We start from the raw sequence: 24,163 nt of genomic DNA on the forward strand, positions 1-24,163 counted from the left end.
AACATGGAACTAGATAACTACAGGAGATCAACATTAATAATAAAATTCTAGTCAGACTCAAAACCAGTAAGTTTAAGTCAGATCAGGTTTTATCAGGTTATTAATTGAGAAAAATTTTTTTCAGAGACCTGGGGTTTCCAAGGTTGTAAAGTGATCATGAGCCTATATAATTACTATTACCACATTATAAATCTGGAGCTTTTTCCCACACAGAAATAAAACATGTGAAATGAATGACAAGGATTTCCTTCAGACTGTGTATGAACTATTCTGCATGGCCTCCAAGCAAACAGCTCTACTTCAGTACAGCAGTCAGCAGTGACCGTAGGACAGGTCTGAGGTGGGAGCAGTCGTGGGACAAGCAGGACTGCCAAGAGCAAGAAAGAATTATTCTGGACTTATAGACATAATAAAAAAGTTAAGACTATAAAAGCAATGATTTCATCAACTTCTTTTTGGCCTATTTTACCATATTCCCAAGGCTAATTTCAATATCTAGAAAGCACCTAGCAGCAGCAACACAGCAAGAGAGATCATGTGAATAAAACCAGACTTTTCAGGTGCATGCCTCTCTCTGTGGTGTGTGTGTGTGTGTGTGTGTGTGTTTTGCGTGCACGTGTGCATGTGTGATTTTGTGTACCTGGGAAAATTTTCTTTCTTTCTTTCTTTCTTTTTTTTTTTCTGGAGCTGAGAACCGAACCCAGGGCCTTGCGCTTGCTAGGCAAGCGCTCTACCACTGAGCTAAATCCCCAACCCCCCCCCTTTTTTTTTTTTTTTTGCATTGACACTATTTTATTGTTAAAAATGTACTCCGGAGTGACAATATTTATCCTTGGCTTTCCCTGTGATTTGTGGGGGAATGTTTGTCGTCATGGAGGGACTACTGGGAAAGTCACACATCCACATGTACACACACACACACATACCACAGCTACCGCCATTAAGACAGCATCACATCACAATACTTTTGCCTTCAAAGGACAGAGAACTCTACATGGTAGATGGATAGGTTGGATGGCTCTGGGTGACACAGAACGTCATCTCCTTGAGTGGGAGCCAAGATGGGGGGGATGTAGTCATTTGCTCTGCCCATCACCTTGGGCTATACAGCCCAAAGGAGGCAGTGCTTCCTGCCGACGTATGTGACCTCTTATGAGGAGTTGGAGAAGGGTCACATGCCCCTTCTCCCTGCTCCTGCCTGAGAGGTGGATTCGTTCCTGATCAGATCAGAGGAAGACTTCTGCTGTCTACTCTAGTCTGTATTTGTGAGTATATTTCCTCAATTTATATCTTAGTAAATTCTGTTACCCATTTAATAGACTCACATGGATAGATTGTAATAGAAGGAGAGCAAGCGAGCCAGCCAATGCCCTTCATGCCCCCTGCTTTGTCACCTAGCCTAACTAGTCTTTCACAATTACTTCTATAAAAGTTATATACAATCTTGAGTATGGTCAGCACTATCTTCTAACCTCAACCAGAATCTGGCAGAATACTCTGTCTATGGTATTCTATGCAGTAACTACCTGAATACATGAATGAGTAAAGGAATGAATGTAGCATTTCTACCTACAACAGAAAAACCTCACTGAAATAATGTTTCAGGTATTCCTTGATCGTTTAAAATATTAAAATTAGTTTACAAATCCATAGCTTACTAATTCATCCATCATTACACCAAATCCATTTTGATTTGTTTTCTTGAAAGACAATACATGTCTCAAATGATTCAAACTGAAAAATCATACCTGTCTTGTGATCAAAATAAATGGATTAATTCTTTCAATTAGTATTAATTTAGTGATATGTGTCTATCAAGAAACTGCTCCGTTGTGGAATATTATTTTAACTACGCAAAGATATGTTATATTTGTTTATGCTGCAGAATATTACTTTAACTGTGTAAAGGTGTGTGTTACTTTTGTTTATGCTGCATTTGTTTAATTACGTAAAGATGTATTACATTTACTTCACCTTGCCTTCCTAAGGCACCTGATTGGCCTAATAAAGCTGAAGAGCCAATAGCTAGACAGGAAAAGGATAGGTGGGGGCTGACAGGGATAGAGAAAAAATAGGAGGAGGAGGAGGAGAGAATGAGGGAGATGTCAGACAGCCAGACAGAAGCAGCAGGAAGATATACAGAAGAAAGAAAAAGTAAAAAGCCCCGAGGCAAAGGGTAGATAAGGAAAAACAGATTAATTTAAGTTAAAAGAACTAGCCAGAATGAGCCTGAGCTAGACTGAGCATTCAAAGCTAATAAGAAGTTTCCATGTCATGATTTGGGAGCTGGCTGGTGACCCAAAAGAAAAGGCCTGGTACACTGTTCCAAGGGCACATTCATTTCTCCAAACAGTGATCATTCTAAGTCTGATCACATGACTCCCTCAATCATCTCACCCAAGCTAATACTTGTCTGCCTCTCTCCTCTGATCTCACATACCTCCGCTCTCCCTCTCATTCATTACATTCATCAGCAGCCTTTCCAGTTGTTCCCTATCTCTGGGAATTTGTACTAGTTGCTGCTTCTATTTGGAAGTGTCTCCTAAATACTACACCTCAAAGCGCAGTTCTCAGCCTCTCTTTCCCAGCCATCAATCAACATTCTTCCACATGCCAAATTTAACAGTAGCTAAAATTCCATGTTCACACGTTTACAGTTTGTGTCCCTCAAGAACAGGGACTCATTCTGTCATCATTGAATCAGGCACAGTCAAAGATCAGTGTCCAGGGCACAGTAAAATGTCAATAAATATTTGCTAATTTTGATTAGTAAGATAGACATGTGAATAAATTAAAGCATAGCATAAGGTAACATATACTATTAAATCCCAAAGCAAGAACTTACCCCATTTGGGAAGTTACTATTGACTTTTCAGAAAATGTGTTTGCTGCAGGAAAGAGAAGAGGTTGGGAAAAGATAGAACTTATGGAGGAGTTGTTATAAAACTATCCAATCATCCAACAGAAACAAGGCCCTGAGTAAAGTATGGCAGCAGATACAAAGCACCAGACTTTAAAAGTATTTCAGAAACAGAAATCAGTACCACCATCCACAAGGACAAGAAACAAGGATAAGATGGCTTCAGGGCATCTGATTTGGCCCAATTAAAGTACTGCTCTTAACCCAGATGAGAAATACGAAAAAAAGTGAGAATAAGATACTTAGTAATTTTAAATCATTAAGTTTGGTGTACTTAACTACATAATTAAGATATTGTAAGCAATACAAAACTATTCTGAAGCCCTCAAACTGAACATAAATCTGATGGTCACTTTTACTCAGTCAATAAATATTTATTAGGCACATACAGCATGCAATAATGAGCAAAGCAATACTTATACTTATACTCACAAAATCCCCATTGCAAGAAAACAAACAGTAAGTACACACTCTAATGGCACCAATGGCAAGGACTATGAACAAGATGTGTTATAGTCCAGTGGTAGAACATTTGCCTACCATCTGTGAAGTCCTAGGTTCAATCCCAGCCAAGCAAAGAGAAAAGAAGGAAAAAAAGAAAAAAGATAGGGGAGGTAAGAAGAGTGAGAAAAAAGGAAAGGAGGGAAGGCAGAGGAGGGGGAGGAGAAAAAAATCAACAATAGAAAAAAATAAAAAGAGATGCAGATAGGCTCCTTTGCCTATCATGGCAAATAAAATTAAGTGAAGTAAGGGAGAAAGTTGTTATCAATGATCCAGATAGTATAATCAAGGTACATATGTTCTACGAAGAAAATATTAGAAATGATAAGGAAGCCATTTTACCAAACAGCAAATAAGAATGAAAACAGAATGTGAAAATAGCTATTACAGAAAATGGTCTTAGGGATAACCAGGGACCAGTCTGTAATGGCAGTCATCAGAGTGCTAGCTATTTAAAACAAAATTGTCTGTCTTACATTCATATCTCAGTATTCAATATGGTACTAAATAGAGATACTTAATGTATTTGTTTTATAATAGTTAATTAGTTAACAAACTGGTTTTTCAAATTTGGACCCAAATTATACTTAACCATCCCAAAGTTCATCTCCAAAAGACAATCCAAACAACAATTTTTTAAAAATACCCTTTAGTATTCTTCAAAAGTAGTTTTTGGAAATTTGTTTATTTGGTGGTAGGAGAGGGGGAACCCAGGACATGCTAGGCAAGCACTCTACCAGTGCCATCGACCCTACCCAAGCAGAATCTTTAAAGGGTCTGACAGCAGCAACATCACTGGATGAAGTACCTGATCTCCACTGGCCCTGCATAGGAGGAACATCTACTTCAAAGTATGTGATTTCTGGAATATCAATTAAAATACAGTAGTACTTGATAAGTCTTCCACACTGTTACTGTCTTATTAATTAAAATACTGTTTGCGACCAAGTTCTGATTATGCTGGACATTAAACTCTATGCCACCGACAACAACTACACACTAGAGCAAATAGTATCATTATCTCAAAATAATACAGTGGTTAAAAATAGATTTAATGCCGCACGGTGGTGGCACATGCCTTTAATCCCAGCATTGGGAAGGCAGAGCCAGGCGGATCTCTGAGAGTTCAAGGCCAGTCTGGTCTACAGAGCGAGATCCAGGACAGGCACCAAAACTACACAGAGAAACCCTGTCCCGAAAAACCAAAATAAATAAGTAAGTGAGTAAATAAATAACTGCACTGTGTCATTCTTAACAGCATCTATCACTTAAAATTCATCCCTAAAAACAATTGTCCTTTGGGCTAATAATCTATATTGCATTTACACTTGTTCAATGTACTACAGACTCACAAACAGCAAGGATCTTTCAAGGTTACTGTTTCGACCATCAGGGAAATCCAAGCATAAACATTTGAGACTACATGGTGGTGCATGCCTTTAATTCCAGAACTCGAGAGGTGGATCTCTCAATTCAAGGCTAGCCTGGTCTTCATAGCCAGTTCCAAAACAGCCAGGGGAACACAGAGAAACTCTGTCTTGGGGAAAAAAAGGAAAGAAAGAGGAGGGAGGGTAAGAGAGAAAGGAAATCAGGCAGGGATGCACGCATGGTCGAACTATCAGCATTTAGAATTCTATGCACTCAAATGGAAGCTTACCTACAGTGTAGTTCAATGTTTTGTTTCATTTGCACACTTAATCTATTGCTTTTGCATGACCAAATAAAGAATTTTTTCTTTATTCTAAAAGACAAATTACCCATGCCCTGACAAATTGTCTCAAATGTTTAGTTATCTATGAAATACTTGGTTCTAACAGGTATCAAATGCTAGCCAGCAAAATCTTAACCACCAACTTTCACATCACCAACTTGAAGAGAATAATGAATGGTTACAGAAAACTAATTTAAATTTACTGTAAACCAGTGATAAGTACTATCAAATATTGCTAAGGAAAAAATGCAATCAGTCTCTATAGAATATTCTATTAGAGACACCAGAAAAATAAAAACTGGCAAAAGAGAAACAGAAGTCAATGAAAGACATAGGAAGAAACAAGAAAATAAATGAACAGAATACAAGACATTGTTAACTACCAATGCAACTTTAGACATTTTCCTTTTCATAAAGTTCTAATATGTCTATTAGAAATCATGAAAAAAAAATCACTAGGCTTGATTCACCTGCAATCGCAGCCCTTGGGTGGCTACAAGTCTGAAACCAGCCCAGGCTACAGGATGAGACTGTCTTGAAAAACCAATGGAGGGAGAGAGTGGGAGCCATCTGACATTATTTTATGATTTCCTGGAAGGAATATGGTAAGAAAGACAATTAGGATGATCCCTTTGCAATCTTAAGAAAGAGAATCAGATAAGATGTTTAATCATGTATGAGCTTTTAAGGAGAAGCATCTTTACTTTCTGCTCTTAACTTTTCAACTTTGATGAGCAATTACAACTGTCTAATGCTAGCATATATTGTTACTTCCAAAGAAACATACAATTTGGGGAAAAGACAGGGTATTACTATGTAGCCCAGGTTGGCCTGGTATTTCTAATCCTCCTGTCTCAATGCCAGTATGACAGAGTGTACCACAACCAGTGCCACATGAGGGTACTACTGACTTAAGAACAAAATATTGTTTATTATCTTTCCTTTTTCTCTACAGAAATATCAGCCTACCAATTTTATTGGGGTATGATGAAATTCTAATTATTTAACTTTCTACGCAAACTGATCCTTTTTCTTTACAGTCACTTAAAAAAATGTGTGTGTGTGTGTGTGTGTGTGTGTGTGTGTGTGTGTGTGTGTGTGTTCCAGTGCAGGATGACATACTGAAATATATTAATTGGCTAAAACCTATTACAAGTCTACTAAAGTAAAGATTCATTGTCACAGGAGGGTCAGTTCTCTATCCTACCATCCTCCTTCAGTTGTGTTTCATGACTTTATTCACACCCTATTTCCTCTTGATTTAATTAATTCTACCTATTCAAAATTGAAATTATGTCATTTGGGGTTTTTTTTCCAGAAATGGTCATCTCTTTTGCATTTATTGATTAGTCAATAAGAAAATCTACAGTCTACTCTAGATTAGTATTTATGTGCCAAAACTATAATATTTTACAAACAGTTCACTCCTCAAATTAGTCTCAGTCTCTAATGTTAATGAAGAAACAGGTGGGGTTGGGGATTTAGCTCAGTGGTAGAGCGCTTGCCTAGCAAGCACAAGGCCCTGGGTTCAGTCCTCTGCTCCGAGAGGAAAAAAGAAAAAAAAAAAAAGAAAAGAAACATGTTTAGAAAAGGCAACTTGCCCAAAGCTACAACCTTACTGAGGTAGAATCAAGAGTCAAATCTTCACTTCTTCACTTGCCGGACTCCACAGTTATACATACTAAAGATCCTCCAAACAGTACAGTTACAGCAGGAGACTTTATTTTGTCTGGGAGTCATATTTTTGCTCTTTCCTGTCTACATGTACTCCTATGGTCCATATTCAAACATTAACAGCAACTCTGTATCAACATATACTTCACCTATTTCAAACTATGTTATGAGGCAGTAAGTGGGAGCACAACCAGCATATACCAGGATGTAAAAGAACTAAACAATTTTTTTTTTTTCTTTTTTGGTTTTTTCGAGACAGGGTTTCTTTGTGTAGCTTTGCGCCTTTCCTGGAACTCACTTGGTAGCCCAGGCTGGCCTCGAATTCACAAAGATCTGCCTGCCTCTGCCTCCCAGGTGCTGGGATTAAAGGCGTGCGCCACCACTGCCCGGCTCTAAACAAATTTTTATAAATAAAATCTGTAGAGGATCAGAAAATGATACTCCAAAGTATGCAGCTTTACACTCAGATGAGCGCACCTGACAAGCAGCAAATGAGTGAAGGATTTTCTTTGATGAGTGAAGGATTTTCTTTGATGTTTGCCTCTCTTAAAGGCTGACTCCTCCAGGACACATGCAACCACCCCTTCAGATATCTAATGGAGAACTGAGCAGTGGACTAAAAAACAAGCAGGAAGGCAGGCCAACACTGGCACCATCACACTCAGAACGCAGAAAAACTTTGCATCAAGCCACTATCATCCTTCAGGACCACTGCTTCCCCTGTAAGGATGTACTCTTACTCTAAAGTGGCCTACATCTCCCATCCCCTGGTCCTTCTTGGATAGAGTACGTAAATTGCTAAACCTTACTAGGTATTCACTCATCTCTAGTAATACACCTATTCTTCTAAGAGTTGCAACACCTTTTCTCCCTGGTAATCAGTCTATTATTGGTTTGTTTGTTCTAACTTTTGAGAAAGTCTCACTATGTAGCCAAGGCTGGCCTAGAACTCAGTGATCCACCTGCCTCTGCCCCCCACACACACCAGCCAAGTGCTGGGATTAAAGGCGTGTGTCACCATGTCAGACTGTGTCTTTATTTTAGAACATACAATCACTGAACCTCCCAAAGGGAAAGGATTTGCCCTACATACTCCAAGTGCATACCATCAACAAGTGTATTCAGTACAAATCATGTGTTTTTGACATCTGTCTTGGTCTCTTTCTACTGCTGTGAAAAAACACCATGACTAACGTAACTCTTACAAAAGAAAGCATTTAATTGGGGACTCGCTTACAGTTTCAGAGGTTTAGTCCATTATCATCATGGCAGGAAGCAGACAGGCAGGTGCTAGAACAGCGGATGAGAGCTATATCCCAAGCCACAGGCAGAGAGAAGGAGAGGGAGAGGGAGAGGGAGAGACGGAGAGACGGAGAGACGGAGAGGGGGAGAGGGGGAGAGGGGGAGAGATGGAGAGAGGGAGAGGGGGAGAGGGGGAGGGGGAGAGAGAGAGAGAGAAGGAGGGGGAGAGACCCTGACCTCAAAGCCCACCCCCAGTGACACACTTCCTCCTAATCCTTTTAATCCTTTCAAATAGTGCCACTCCCTGGTGACTAAGCATTCAATATACGAGCCTAGGGGGTCCATTCTTATTCAAACACAGCATCAGGCCCCTTTTATTCTTTATAATTACAACCTACTTTTCTTATTTTACATATAATAACATTGAACATCCAGTTTTATAATCTCACCATTCTACAAAGTGAAAATCTGAAAAAACTAAGTCTGCTAAATACACAAACAACTGTACTGTAGAGTAACAAAAGAAATGAAGCAACACATACAAAATCAAAGGGGCTGCAAAGAACTGTCTTGTCCCCACCCCAAAACAAAGTGATATCCATAAGGATGGAATGGTTAAGGAGAAAATATTAAGGGGGAAAGCTAAAATGTAATTTACTTCCAAAGGGCTCCAAATCCATACTCTAACCAGTGTTATGATCTATCTTCTATTATCCCTAGTGTTAATTCTAGAAAGATGGTAAAGGGGGCTGGAGAGGTGGCTCAGAGGTTAAGAGCACTGACTGCTCTTCCAGAGGTCCTGAGTTCAATTCCCAGCAACCACATGGTGGCTCACAACTGTCTGTAATGAGATTTGGTGCCCTCTTCTGGCCTGCAGGCATACATGCTGAATACATAATAAATAAATAAATAAATAAATAAATAAATAAATAAATAAATAAATAAATCTTTAAAAAAAGAAAGATGGTAAAAGGTTAAATGCATGAGAAACAATAAAGGTATTCAAATATCATTCCTCTCTCAATACCAACGTGACCTTTTGAGCCAGTTATTCACTGCCTCATTTCCTCTGCAGTCACCTAAGTATACTAGGACATAATTCCTAGGCACGTATAAGACCCAACTAGTAATCCTCCCCTCAGTTCCCAATACATAACATTAATTTGCTTCTGCTATTTCCTCTAATCACCAGCACTGCCTTGTACACTAAGCAATTAGAACAATGCCAATTAGAACATAACCAATATTCAGCAAATACTCAATGGTCAACTGGTCTGAGACAAGAGAAAATGGGTTAAGAGTCTCACTGAAATTGTAGAGTAGTTGAGTATTACAACTACTACTTTTTATGTATAAATAAAACAAAGCCTTAATTCATTTACTTAACAGAAATAACTAAAGCTATTAACCAGAAATTACTTACATAATTCTAGCTCATTTAATATGAAGTTTTATGAACAAAGAAATAAACTCTATGAATAGCCTATGCAATGAAAGGATTTCATAATGATGGATTGTCAAAACATTTTAAAGCAGACTCCTGATTTAAGATGGAAGATTAATAAAATGATTTATAAACATGTACCAGCTGAGTGTGGTAGCATATACCATTAATCCTAGCACCTGGGAGGAGGCAAGAGAATCAAGAGTTCTACAAGAGACCTGGTCTCAATCAATCCATCTACCAAACAAATCTCTCTTAAGCATGCTTAAAAATAAACATTAGATGTCAGGCATGTCACTGTTTGTCTATAATTCCAGCTATTCAAGATACTGGAGAAGGAAGATTATAAATTCAAAGCCAGTTTGGGCAACATAGCAAAGGATATCTTGTCTCAAAAATAAGAATTTGAAAAAGAAATGGAGGATTGGAGAATGGCTCAGTAGGTAAGAACATGTACTGCTTATCCAGAAGACCTAAGTTTGAATCCTAGCATCCACTTTCAGGTGGTTTACCTTTAACTCCAGGGAATCCAACACTTCTGATTTATGCATGTACCTGTGCTCACATGTACTCACATACACAAATTTAAAAATAATAAAAAATTTACAAACTAGATATGGTCTTTAGACACCCCCCCACCACAGTGCTGGTAGATACACACAGAAAACCTGAAACACCCAGAAAATCAGGGTGCACAATGTAGTCAGAAGTTTTCCTGTGTTCCACCCATCCCACAGCTGCTCAGACAAGTACAGAGGCTTATTTTACTTACAAACTTATGGTCTAACGGCTCAGGCTTCTTGCTAGTTATCTCCTATAACTTAAACCATTTCTAGTAATCTGTAAGTTGCCACATGGCCGTGGCTTACCAGTACTTTCACGTCTTGCTTCTCCTGGCAGTGGCTGATGTCTCTTCTTTCTTTCTTTTCTTCTTCCTGTCCATCTGCTTGTATTTCCTGCCTGCCTCTAAGCTGCCTTGCCATAGGCCAATATAGCTTTATTTATCAACCAATCAGAGCAACACATATTCACAGTATACAGAAAGACATCCCACAGAAGCACAGTAATTTCAAATTCCTCTGTGTTGTTTCCAAGCACAGGAGAAAAAGAAAGGAAGGGAGGGAGGGAGGGAGGGAGGGAGGGAGGGAGGGAGGGAGGAAGAAAGAGAGAGAGAGAGAAAGAAAGAAGGAAAGAAAGAGAAAGAGGCCGGGCGGTGGTGGCGCGCACACCTTTAATCCCAGCACCTGGGAGGCAGAGGTAGGTGGATCTTTGTGAGTTCGAGGCCAGCCTGGGCTACCAAGTGAATTCCAGGAAAGGCGCAAAGCTACACAGAGAAACCCTGTCTCGAAAAAAAAAAAAAGAGAGAGAGAGAAAGAGAGAGAGATAGAAAGAGAAAGAGAAAGAATGAGAGAGAAAGAAAGGAAGAGAGAGAAAGAAAAAGACGAAAGAGAGAAAGAAAAAGAAGGGAAGAGAAAGAAAGAAAGAAAGAAAGAAAGAAAGAAAGAAAGAAAGAAAGAAAGAAAGAAAGAAAAGGAAGGAAGAAAGAAGGAAAGAAGAAAGAGAGAGAGAAAGAGAGAGAGAGAGAGAGAGAGAAAAAAAGGGAACCTCTGTGGACCCGAAGACATTCCAAAACACAGTCACCAATTTCACTCCAGAGGACCGAGAATGCCTAGATCCTGCACAGTACAGTTTCTATAAGGAGTGACACTGAAGAACTGCAGAAACCTGAACTCCACAGGTGAGGAACACGAACTACTACAGACACTGGTCTCTTTCCTTTGAAGAGTATCACAGGGGAGCCTCTGCTTTACATGCATGACTTTCAGATTCCTCCTTTAAATAAAAAATAAAAAAAATTAAAATGGGGTGCGAGTGGCAGATAATAAAATGTTCCTGTTTTTTATTTTCTCTTTTCCCCCCTTTCTGTAGGTAATATACACCCTAACTTCAGTAGTAAAATCCAATTTGGCCTACAACTTGTTATATAGTGAGGCTGGCTTTGAACTTTCCTTCCTGCTCTGGCTCCCAAGTACTGGGATTGAAGAAATAATTCTAGCTTTGATTTGGTAGTAGCCAGAAGTGAAGCTCAAACTCTGCAAGTTGAAAATGCATTCTCATTTGTCTATGTGGACAAATAATGTTCTAGAATAGTATACAAGAGCCCCCTCTCTCTACCAAACACGGTAGGGGGGCAGATATATCAAGGTTACTGGGAGAAGTGTCCAAGCAAGGGTCATGCTTCATTTTCCAAAAAGCAGATCTGACTGCCTCGAAGCCATACTTGGTTACCTGTCTGGATCAAAGGAAAGGGCACTGGGATGAGCTGAGACAGAGACAATGACTTCGTATCTAAGCAGGCAGGAATGAAGTGAAGGACACAGCAAGGTGCAAAGGTCAAGGAGGAAGCCAGACTAGACTACGAATAAGGTGAAGCCCCACCTGTGGAAATGACTGTTTACAAGTCTGGGTTTGCTTCTCCTCTCCTGTCATGGGATACCTCCTGCCCTGGTCACCACCCTCTGAGTCTTCTTTCCTCCAGTGATCTCCCAGCACAGTCAGTGACAAGTCCTCCCCTTCAAGTGTGAGGGTCTGCATGATCTGACAGCTTCAGTGCTTGGGGGAAGGGGGAACTTCCGGAAAATCTATGCACGGTTTTTAACAAGCTGTTCTTCTAGTGGCATTCGTATACTCATTGATCTTGTCTCATCAGAGCCCTTTATGAAGAGAAATGGCTTTTCTGTGAATTTTTCTCCCATACACTGACTATCAATTATTCACAATGCTCTTCATGGGTATATAGCCACAGCTAGAAACTGAAGGTACTCAGGAGGAGTAATAGAACCCTCATGCTTATTCAGAGATCCAAGGTTCAACTTTCATCTTGCCAAAGATTTATTTTTATGTGTTTGACTGTTTTGTCTGCATGTATATACATGCACTGTGTGTATGTATGCTTGGTGCCTGCACAGGCCAGAAAAGTGTCACATCCCCTGGAACTGGAGTTATAGATGCTTGTGAGCTGTTGTGTGGGTGTGAGGAACTAAGCCTGAGTCCTCTGCAAGAGCAGCCAGTGCTTTTAACCATTGAGCCACCTCTCCATCTTCCTTGTTTTGAAATTCCTTGTCTGTGTTTCACTTTTCAGATGTAAGTTTCCTCTTATCAGTTCAGAATGGTTTTGGCATTTAACCTACATATTATGACTAGATGGCATTATATAAGTAATGTATACCTTAGAAGACCAAGGAGAAATTAATATGTATGAACATGTGTCTACTATCAATAAAATATGCATGCTTTAAAAAAAGGTGGGGGGTGCTGGTGTGGTGTGTCTTTAATCCCAGCACTCTAGGAGGCAGAGGCAGACAGATCTCTGTGAATTCAAGGCCAGCCTGGTCTACAAAGTTGAGTTCCAGGGCAGCCAGGGCTACACAGAGAAACAAAACAAACAAACAAAAAGACTAGGCATGTAGCTCAGTAGTAGACTGCTTACCAAGTACAAGGTCATGGGTTCAAGTCCCAATATCACAAAAACTAAATAAACTTGAGGTTCATAGATAAGACATACCTTACCCCAATCCATACATTTCATGGAAATATATGTATTTGTTTGCAACATAAAGCTACATGTGATGTACACCTGTATGCCAACACTTAGGATACTGAGTCAGAAGTCTGTTTGAGGTTAGCTCCTATCTCAAAAAAAGAAAAAAGAAATTATGTTTTTTCTATGTGGTACTTTTTTTTTTGTTGTTTTTGTTTTGTTTTGTTTTGTTTTTTCGAGACAGGGTTTCTCTGTGTAGCTTTGCGCCTTTCCTGGGACTCACTTGGTAGCCCAGGCTGGCCTCGAACTCACAGAGATCCGCCTGCCTCTGCCTCCCGAGTGCTGTGATTAAAGGCGTGCGCCACCAACGCCCGGCTTCTATGTGGTACTTTTATAATATGAAAACAATTACTGATTTATGTGAAAAAATCCTCAATAATGAAACACAGAATTAAAAACAAACTATGAGAAGAAACAATAAAAGCAACTGTCAGTGGTTTTAACCCAGGCTCTCAATATATTTTTGTTGCCTTTTAAAAACCAAGAGCTTTTTCTTTTTTCCAAGTAATTTCTCTCTTTTTGCCAGGGAGGAAACAAAGCTAAAACAGTTGACACCAAATTCTCCTATCAGAAAGAAAAAATGGCAAAGGCGGGAATAAAATACATATAATAACAACTATTTTAATGCTAATGTACTCTTAAATTTAATTCATCAAAAATAACTAAAATTGTATCTAAGAATCCCATATACATATGAAACTTCTTAAGCATGAACAATCACCTGACAGAGTGTATCCAACAGCTCCAGTATTCGGTCACTCCACCACCACCACGTTAACCCAGCATCACAGGAGACAAATGTGACTTAAAAGAACACAACCACCTCTTACAAGATGTATGGGGAATAGAACGTTTACAATATTCTATTGTCCCCTGGCCACACACAGAATCTACAACACAGCTCAATGCTGGAGCTCCTATCACCCAAAATCTTTCCAGCACTGAAGTCTCTCTCCATACAACTCTCACTTTTTCTCTCCCCCTCCCACTAGCAGGAGGCAGGTGGTGGGGATGGTACAATGTTAGGGAGTACATCAGAGGATTATTAGTGGGGGCGGGGGAACAGGGCAATTAAAAGTTTTAATACACTAGGGATGGACTGAGCACGGAAATAATTAGCACTACTATTTTAAGATGTGATTTTCTAGATCTATATAACTGCTGAAAAAATATATACATGCCCACATTTAAAGCAGTTAAGTATCCCTTTCTCTGGCAAACTGCTCCTTTTTAAGTAACTAAGTTACTTGGCAATCTCCTTTGTTTACAGTTCCTGTGCCTCTTCACTCTCTATTCAGTATGAGAAACACATGAAATTGTACTGGATTCAGAGCAAGATGACTAAAATCTCTGCAAGTGACAATCCAAGTCTTGTTTTGGTACCCTAATACAGCAGTACCCTGATTCACCAAATATTATTTACCATCCAATAGGGCTAAGCAGTCGCTGGAATTCACAATGAAACATTGATATTTCAAGATAAATGTCTCTTACATGCATTTATTTATTTATTCATTTATTCATTCATTCATTCATTCATTCATTTATTTATTTTGTATGTTGGGAGTGGTACATGTGCATGCTACAGCACACTGTGGAGACCAAGGGACAAATTACTGGGATGAGTCTTCTCCTTCTTTCATGTGAGTTCCAAAGATGGAACTCAGGCTTGTCAGCAAGTCAAGTGCCTTCATCCATTAAGCCATCTTGCCAGCCCTTCAGGATATTAATTTCATATCATCTATCTCATTGGTAGTTCATATGCTTAAATTCTGAGATCGGAAAATGGTCATTTCAGTGTAGAAAATAACAAAAGCACTAGCTACCCTACTTTCATCTCTCATTTCCAGGTTGCCATCTCTTTCGAATTGAGTTTGCTAAACTTACAGAGCCCCCTGAACGTGCACACTACCCTCTGTCAATAACATATTAATGAAGAGGAAAGCCATATGCACTACACAGTCACGGGAGAAAAGTCACTTGTGACTGAGCTTGGAATGTGAGCAATTGCATACTCATCGTCACAAGTATGCAATTATTTCACAGTATGCTTCAAATCTCTCAGTCGAGTCCAGCATTACTTTCAAAGGCCAAACAAGCCTAAGCTTAAAATATAATCAGTCCTCAACATTTAAAAAGGAAAACACTTGTCAGCAACCTCCCCCAATACTATCTGAAATAGTGAATGAATGACTTGCCAGTATGATTTTACTTCTCAGCCAGTCATGGTGGCACAGACCTTTAATCCCAGCACTCAGGAGGCAGAGACAGGTGGATTTCTGTGAGTTCAAGGCCAGCCTGGTCTACAAACTGAGTTCCAGGACAGCCAGAGCTATTATATAGAGAAACCCTATCTTGAAAAAAAAAAATTAGTTCTCAAATTTGTTTTGATTTTGAAACTGCCTCAAGCTTGCTGTGGTGGCACAAGATGACAGCAAGAAAACCATTATACATCCAGTTTCTTCAGTATACTGAAGTCAAAAATGGAAGACATTTAAGATAAGCTTTTCAAATACAAGTTAATTTGGGTTTATGAAGTCTTCTTAAAGTGTCTGTTATTCTATTCACCTGGCTCCTGAAACGGGTACATTTAGGTCTCAGCATACTCTCAATGTTATAGCAATTTCATCATTACTAGGTGCAGGGCACAGTGCACAAGTCTAGGTGGACGACTCATAGGGACATGAAGAATGCACTCATGTTTAGATTCTTTGTTGACCCCATTTTACTGAACATATGAATGTTATTTTTAGCTGGCACACATAATTGTTGTACCGATATAACTTTCAGGGGGCAATTCTGCTTAACCTGGCCACACTAACAAAAAAAAGTACAACAATATCAAAACAATGAATGATCCAAAAAGTTTAACAGTTACCTTTTGATCATTCATGTACTGGTTACCTAATAAGCATTTTAACCTGTTTGCCTTTCTCCGTTATTCTGAGAGTCATTTGCTCAGGAAATAAAAATTATGCTAAAAACCTCCTAGAGGGAAAAAGAACATGTAATCTTCCCAAACTACACATAAAAACAAGTATTAGGAATATAGATTTCACACTCTCCTATCATCACTTTTCTAAGTGCAGGAGAAAGTAGACCGTAATTAGATGGGCTGGCTAGAAACACAGGCATGCAATTCATTTACTTGCCCCATTGTGCTTTTCACAGTCCTATTTTCTGGAGCTTGAGACCTGGGAGGCAGGGGGCCAGTCACAGCAATGGGTCACTTGAACGTAACAAACATACAAAGGGCTATGAAACACCATCACTCCAACACTTATTCACTATGATGTGTGGGACTATATCTCCCCCCATGATTTTAACAAGGCTCTGAGTGCCCTCGTTTTAACCTTTCACCAGCTGATCTGAGAATCACACAGACGGCAGGTGAAAGTGCTGTATGCAAAAGTAGTGTGCATCTCAGAGGAAAGGTAACTGAAGCCCGGAGGTCAGTCACCCTGCCCAAACCAGTCTCACATTCAGAGCAGAACTAAGGTCCACAAACCCCACTTCAACACTATAGATTTCAGCCTCTTCAACTGAAAAATGCTCCTAGATTATAACCTTCATTTTCACCCCTTGGCCTCTTCTTAAGGCTCCTATGATATGCAGTCTTATCACATTGTCTTGGAATGCTCAAATCTTTAACTCTCCATGTAGGAGAGGGGGGAAAAGAGTTCAGCAGTAGTGAACATGCTTAGCAGATGTAAGCTCCTATACTTAATCCCAACGCACACTTTGTGTGTGTGTGCATGTGTGTTTGTGTCTCCATTCTCCCAACACCCTACACAAAAAATACTAAATTCAAAGTAACAACTACTAGACATCCACTCCAACATTTGGTATAGTACTTCTTCCACGTAGCTGGTGTCATCAATCACATGAAATTTAAAACCCTACTGAACTCATAACTGTCCCCTGCAGAAAGACTTCTCTATTTTATAGCACTACCGATTTGGTTGCCCCACAGGATTGCAACTTCAAAGCATTATTTTACTCTGTTCTCTTTAATAATATAGCATTACATTACTTTTGCTCATTTCCTTCTCCATTCTTTCACTCAAAACATCACTTCAGGGGTTGGGAACAAGCTCAGTGATAAAGTTCTTTGCTAGCATGTGCAAGGTCCTTCAGTTCTATCCCTTAACCTGAAAGATTTAGGATTTTTACTGACAGAGTATTGGGAATGCATTCTCAGGTAAAGGAAACTGCATAAGTAAATATAAAATTACGTGCCACACTTAAGGAACAGCATTTTTCTCTGACTCAGGCAAGTACTCTCAAATAGAGACATAGTTTACAAGGAGAAAGAAGAGGAATGGAGGGAGAGTCAGTGCTTTAGACCAGTAAACTAACCCTAATTTCCTATGAGAAGTGTTCTGTGCACGAAGGAGTGTGCCACACACTGGAGCTATGCAAACAGGAAGACAGACCTTGACTATTACAGCTGTAGCAGCACAGAAGAAAATACATAAATAAATTATAAAGGGCCTTGGATGCCAAGCTAAGGAATTTGGACTTTATTCTGGAAGCAAAAGTAAACCTCATTTTGCTGTTGTTTAATTTTAAATGGATGACAAAAATCAAATCTGCATTTATAAGAAAATGATTCTGGTTGTAGTACAGCAGGAAAGAAGAGGTAAAACCAGAAATAAAGTCTTTGTGTTACTCAACAGGGAACAGACTGTCAAACAGATATTTCAAAGGCAACTTGAAGCAGTTTGTCAACAGCACTAAATGGATGAAGAGCTGGTCTATAGTTTGAACAACAGAAGACACTGGTAGTTCCTCTAAGTCAGAAAGTAGACACACTTTCAGATGCAAAGCTTTACACATTCTAACTTTAAAGGGATTATTAGAGAGACAACACTCACTGGCCCTACGACACTGGTTGAAGTACATCTAAGTCTCATTGCTTTAGAACTTCAAAGCTTTTATTCTTTGAATTAGGATGAACATAGCAAACAGTTGGCGAAAACGGAGATACTTTAGTACCTGACACAACATTAGTAATACAGTAGTCATAGCAGAAGTAGACTGTAGAAATTCAAATGTCAGTGAGTTTTGCTAGAGGCCGTTCACATGCATGCATCTGCACTACAGGGGAGAGCCAAGGTAACGAAGACACTGTGGAATGAAGATAAACTAATCCGCCTAAAGTCTTCCGAAAAGTAACATTTCCAATCTTCTCTTTCTGTCTTCAGCCTCGGCCCACATCCACTAGAGAAGGGACAGCAAACGTTTGCTGAGCATGTGGAGACTGAGTTGACAGGAAGAAACAAAAGTAAAGGAAAACAGTTCCACACAGACTCCTGAAGGAAATCTTACCAAGAGTATAGTCGCTCCTGGAAAGGAACAGATGCTGTGCAGTCTGACCCTAGGCAAAAGTAAGTCTGAAGTGATGAGGGAATTCAGAGTTCAGGTCTGTTAATAAAGCTGTGCTAGCACATGCTTGTAATCCCAGCACTGAGGCCAAAGCAGGAGGACTACTCCAAGTTCAAAGCTAGCCTAGACCAGTACTAGTCAGTACCAAGCCAGCTAGGGATATACAGCAAGACTTCTCCAAAATGGGGGTGGAAGAGTGGGGGTGGTGTTTAACAATTAAAAAGTCGCTTTTCAATGGGAGAACGCAAATCAGCTGATTTCCTCACTCTTCTGTATCTCTCTGTTTCCATTTCTGTAGCTAAAGCCCTGGTCTACTCCTTCTTCACTTCTCTGATTCTATTAGGAGCCTTCTACACAGCTCTATCTACTGACTTTCCCTTTCCAAAAGTGTGGTTTATTCTCCAGACAGCCCACATTTCCTTCCACGGTGCCACCGTTTCTATGAGAAGTGTACCCTTTAGGAGGCGTCTCTGGTCACCAATCCACCACCAGATAATCACATTCTCCTCTGACTGCTGTTGCACTAATTCTGCTCCTTGCACAGTCTGTACTTACTGTTCCGAACCACAATCACTCCTTTATGTCAGCTCCACTAAACTCTTCAAAGGGAACAACATCCTCCTCATTCCTACTCCTCCAGCATCTAATTCAGTTTCTGATACAGAATAGATTTCTATCAATGTTTGTTTGATTTAACTCAAGTGAGCAATTAAACAAATGATTAACCTCCCAACTAAGGGAAATTAGAAAACAAAAAATGTTCAAATTCACACTATTTCAGATAGCCTTCCTGCTCTTCTGAATACTAATACAGAATTGTCCATTTTCTGGGAATAATTTTGAACACTACATTAACAGGGTCTTACTCTGAAAGAACACTGTGTCTTTTCAAGTCTGAGTCAGTACCAGAAAAGGATGCACTATTAAAAAAAAAAAAAAGAAAGAAAAGAAAAAGGTTATGCTTGCTGTGGAAGTAGCTAAAGGAAACATTTGGGTGTTTGCATTTGTTTAAAAAACATATTTCGGTGTGAAATATAGGGAGTATTTAATGGTATCAGTAGCAAATTGGGGACTTTCACAAATTAAGTAGAGTAGGTTTCTGAACAAAACTGAAAGCAAGAATTACTAATAACTTTAAGATTTACTAAATGGGTTCCTAGATCAAAATGAATCCATCAACAATTTTTAATAGAGGCATTCTGTCTGAGCAACAGCAATAAAACACCAGTACCCAAACCAAAATCTTCTGGACCTCAGGAGACTCTGAATACAGTCAATCATTGTAACTAAGAACATTTCTAAGGTTCACAAAATACAATGTTATACCTAATCCTAAGTACAAACAAACTGTACTTTGGTTAAACTTAGTTGGAATTTTTTTTTTTTTTTTTTTTTTTTTTTTGAGGCAGTTCTCATGTAGCTCACCCAGGCTGGCCTCCAATTCACAATCCTGTCTCAACTTCCTAAATGCTGATATTACCATCATGGACTACCTTGCTTGGCTGGAGATCTCTTCTGAAATGAAAAATATCTTTTTTTTTTTTCAAAAACATATTATCATCAAATACTCCATTTTAGATCCACCCAATTAATAAAGCAGATTATCTAAAAAGGAATTCTGTGATTCTTTGAATGAATTTGTAATATTCAAAACAATAATTTGGGGCTTGGGGAAACAGCTGTGTCAGAGAAGTGCTATCCGGAAGCATAAGGAATTCAATACCCAGAAACCATGTAAAAAAAAGTGCTCCTGAGGGGCAGCTCCCTAGGCTGTCCTCTGGCTTCCACACACATGCACACATGTGCCTCTGCACTTGCCCACATACATGCACACACATGCCTCTGCACTTGCCCATGTACATGCAAACACACAATCACTTGCCATGCTTTTTTAAAGTATGACTTACAGAATCCCAGCTTCACAATGCTAGGAAGCAACTAACACTAAACAGTACTCATAAACTACAAAATTTTATGCTGAGTAATTAAGAGCCACCTTCATTTACCTTTTACATTCTTACTAACACTTTAAAGTCATTTTCTTTTTCCCAGTTGAAGAAACCAGGAGGGAAGCAAGGTCAAACAACTTGTCCCAAATCCCCCAACTACTGTTGCCCCGAGATTACGATCCAGAATTATTTGACTTTAAAACAGCACTCTAACTATACATGGCTGTCTCCTTTAGGGATTACTATGACCATAACCTCTATGTACAATGAGCATGGTTGTCCACCTACACAACGAACTTCTCAGAACAACTGGAATCAGAGCAAACACTGCCGCAGCATGAAGCCAAACAAAAATCTGGTTGCTCAAACTTTATCTTTTTCCAAACTGTAATCCAATCCACAAGCAGCTGTCCCTCAGCTGCAACCCAGACTGCCTCACCAGTCTCAAATTATTACCAAAGTTTAATTCTTCATGAACTTTCTTCATGCATGATCCACAAGCCTTGGAACAATGAAATGTTCATCAAAATAACCCTTTCTCTAGTCAATAGTTTCACCATACAGTCAATCTAACTCCTTTTTATAATCAGCTTGTCAACCAGCTATGTATACTTATTTGGAACCCTAGTACATTTTATCTGGGCAAGTAAAACATTTTCTGAGCATTTTATATAATCCTGGAAAGCTATATTATATAGATATTTACTGAAGTCTCAGAGAATTGATTTTTAATAATACACTCCCAAATTTTGACACCAACCACAAAAGTAAGTATATAAAGGAGCTTAATAACAAAGTCAACAAACTACAATTCCAATTTATTTCTAACACCACACCCAAGCAAGTTTTTGCTGTACGTAGTAGGCTCAAGTTTACCTAAGTGCTTTTTCCACCCAATTGCTTATATACAAATTAAATCACTGACCTACTACATAGTTAGAAAAGTGCAATGCTAAATCACAGGTCTGTATTATGATCCTCATTAGAACGCTTTCTGGAAAACCTACTTTGTATAAATTTTTCATGTCTACGTTATATTAAGTTTACAAATTTGCAAAAAAAAAAATAAATGCCAAAAGTCTGATCTTTTTCTAAGCTGATTCTCAAACCCAGCCCCTGGGGAAAAAAATGTTCCAAATCACTGAATTAATTAATTGCCATTTCCAGGACTTACACACCACTGCACTGTATCTTTGAAAAGTTTCTGCCTTTGAACGGACTTGTTTACTCAAAACTTAACTTCCTGAACTATCAGAACCAAATACTAAATAGTAAATATGTACTCATGCAACTAAATCAAAACTGGTCTTTCAGCCTACACAGGAGCCCTAACAATACAAAAACTGAAACAAAACTAAGAATGAATTATGCCGTCAATACAGAGATGGATCCCCTAAACCTCACAATCACCAAATACTTGAGTTACAATACAAGGTAAAACAACAACAGCAACAACAAACTCAGGTCTGTAGAACGTTTACGACTTTTTTTTTTTTTAAACTTCCTAAGGCGCTTCACGGATCTCAAAAAGTGATTCTGTACAGCAGAACTACTCAGTTACGCTCTAAACTACAGCGCTGTGGAATATGACCGTTGAAATCTGTAGACCAAATCCTGTTTATGGAGGAAGAGAAAAGACTCTTGCATGTAACTACTAATGCTTCAGCGAAATACTGTGGAACGAACACCACCAGTACGGTGGCCGGTGACCGAAGAAAAAGCGACGCCGATCGTTCGGCGGATATAGTTCTTAAAAACATAACCGGGGCTTGCCCTGCCTGCAGAGAAGGTGTAAACAAACCCAACGCCACTGCAGACGGTACACAATGAACCTGCGGCAGAGTGAGGGGGCGGTCTCTAGCCAACTCCAGACCCAGCGGGCCCGGGAGAAAGGGAAGCAAGCAGCAGGGACACACACACAGCATAAACCAAGACGCTTAGCAGCAGTCAGTCCACAGCGGCTCTCTCCCATTGCACCGCCGAGTTAGCAAAAAGCTCCGGGTCCGCCGGAGGACCGCGCGACCCGGAGAAAAGCAGTCAGCAAGAACCCAGCCGGTCCAGCCATCTGCTCCGGGGGACGGGGAGGGCAGGATGTGGTCGCTCTTCCCTCCAACATCCTCCAGTAACCTAAATAACAACGTCTACCTCCCCCCTCCACCCCCCACCCCGCGCTACACCTCCCGGGCCGCCCCCGGGATTCGGGGAGGCCCGGGAGCGGTGAGAGGAGCAAGAACGGTCCGGCGTGTGGCGGGGGTTGGAGGGGTGTCCGTCCGGAGAGCCCCGGGTCTCTCCGGCTGCGCTCAGGTCCTGCCCCGCGCCCAGCGCTCCCGCAGCCGCCCGAGGCCCCGGAGGGGCTCAGCCCGGGGGGAAGCGGGCGCGGGGCAGGGGGATGGGCGCGGGCTGGGCCCCTCGCTGCCCCCGCGCGGGTCGCTTCCCCGGCCGGCCCGCCCCCGAACCCCCGACCCCGCTCCCGATCCCGCGCCTCCCCGGCTTACGCGCCCCGCGTTACCTCGGGTCAGATCCAGCGGGACGTTCTCCTCGCCGCTGTCATTCCGCCCTGCGCGAAACAGACACACACAAACACCCCAGTTAGGAAGCATCGCAGGCCGCCGGCGCCCGGGACCCAGCTCGTCCCCCACCCGCCTCACCCCAAGGCCCCGCGGGGCAGGCCCGAGCACCGCGGCGGCGGCGGCCACCGAGAGCGCGGAGGGGGGACAGCGAGGGCAGCGAGGGCAGCGAGGCGGCGGCGGCGGCGGCGGGCTTTACCTCGTATTCGGAGGTTCTTCAGAGAGCGGCCGCGGCCGATCGCCGCCATATTGACGGGTTTCAGTCACAACACCGGAAACCTCGCCCAATCGCGCGAGAACCCCTTCCCCTCCCCGCGCGCCGCGCCGCTCCCGGCCCCCGTCGTCTCCCCGTCTCCCTCCCCTCCCCTCCCCTCCCGCGCCCGCCACCTCCGCTCCCTCCTCTCCTTCCCCCCCCCGCCCCCGCCAAGCCGCGGCAGCGCCCCCGCCCTCGGCACGGAGACTCGGCCGCGGGCGTGGAGCGAGCCACGCGGCGGCGGACCCGGGGTGGGACGCGGCGGCAGCCCCCCGGGGCGCGCGGAGACCCGGGCCGGACGCGTGCGAGCGCAGGCGTGGTGGGAGGCGCGTTTTCCCACGGGGGATTCCCATTGATGGGGACCGGACCTCGGCGAGCGCGCGCGGGAGAGCGCGCGGGCGCGGCGGCGGTGGCGGGGGATGCGGGCGGCTGGCCACCTGCTGAACTCCTCCCCGCTGCACTCCCCGCGGTGGCTTTAAAGCCCGTTTCCTGACTCATCGGCTAGAATGATTTTTCTTTAACATAAAAAGGGGGTTGGGGCGGGCGGGGTTGGGGGGGAGAAGCGCTGCGCACGGTTTAGGAAGGTCGCTTTGATCCCTTCCCAGAACCGCGGTGGTTCTCCCAAGTGCACACACGTAGCAAAGTTTGTTGGCCACCCACGCTTCTGACCGTGGAGCTCAGCGGCTCCGCGCTTGATCTTAGGCGAAGCCGCCCTCGGCGGGCCGGGAGGCTTTCCCGAGAGCAGGCGACCGGATGGAGGAGGTTTGCTCTCGGGCCGCCTGGGATCGGACGTGTAAGGAGTGCAGAAGCGGGCGTGCAGGGCGGTCGTCCCGGCGCGGGACCGTTCCCGGGCGTGTGCGCCAGCGCCAGGAGGCCCCGAGGAGGGTTTCCTTCCCGCCTGGAGCCCCGGGGA

The 24,163-nt window shown here is 41.8% G+C and overlaps 1 protein-coding gene across 9 annotated transcripts in view; it reads right to left on the reverse strand.

Moving 5' to 3' along the window:
- Nucleotides 1–23,302, reverse strand: part of Rictor (RPTOR independent companion of MTOR complex 2) — a 105,569-nt gene extending 82,267 nt beyond the window's left edge. For 8 of the 9 annotated variants that reach the window (XR_003735148.2, XR_003735147.2, XM_037209412.1 and 5 more), the window contains exons 1-2: nt 23,197–23,302; nt 22,940–22,987 (exon numbers count right to left, since the gene is read on the reverse strand). Coding sequence is in view for 6 of the 9 variants with exons in the window: in XM_037209412.1 (XP_037065307.1) it covers nt 22,940–22,987; nt 23,197–23,245 (97 nt within the window). In the remaining 3 variants the exon portion in view is untranslated. Of the gene's footprint in view, nt 1–2,845; nt 3,499–22,939; nt 22,988–23,196 lie in introns of those variants that run through there. The other variant, XM_037209411.1, reaches the window with a different exon arrangement.
- Between the last annotated feature and the right edge of the window lie 861 nt (nt 23,303–24,163).

Source organism: Peromyscus leucopus, chromosome 11 (genome assembly GCF_004664715.2).
Source record: "Peromyscus leucopus breed LL Stock chromosome 11, UCI_PerLeu_2.1, whole genome shotgun sequence".
In the NCBI taxonomy this organism is placed as follows: Eukaryota; Metazoa; Chordata; class Mammalia; order Rodentia; family Cricetidae; genus Peromyscus; species Peromyscus leucopus.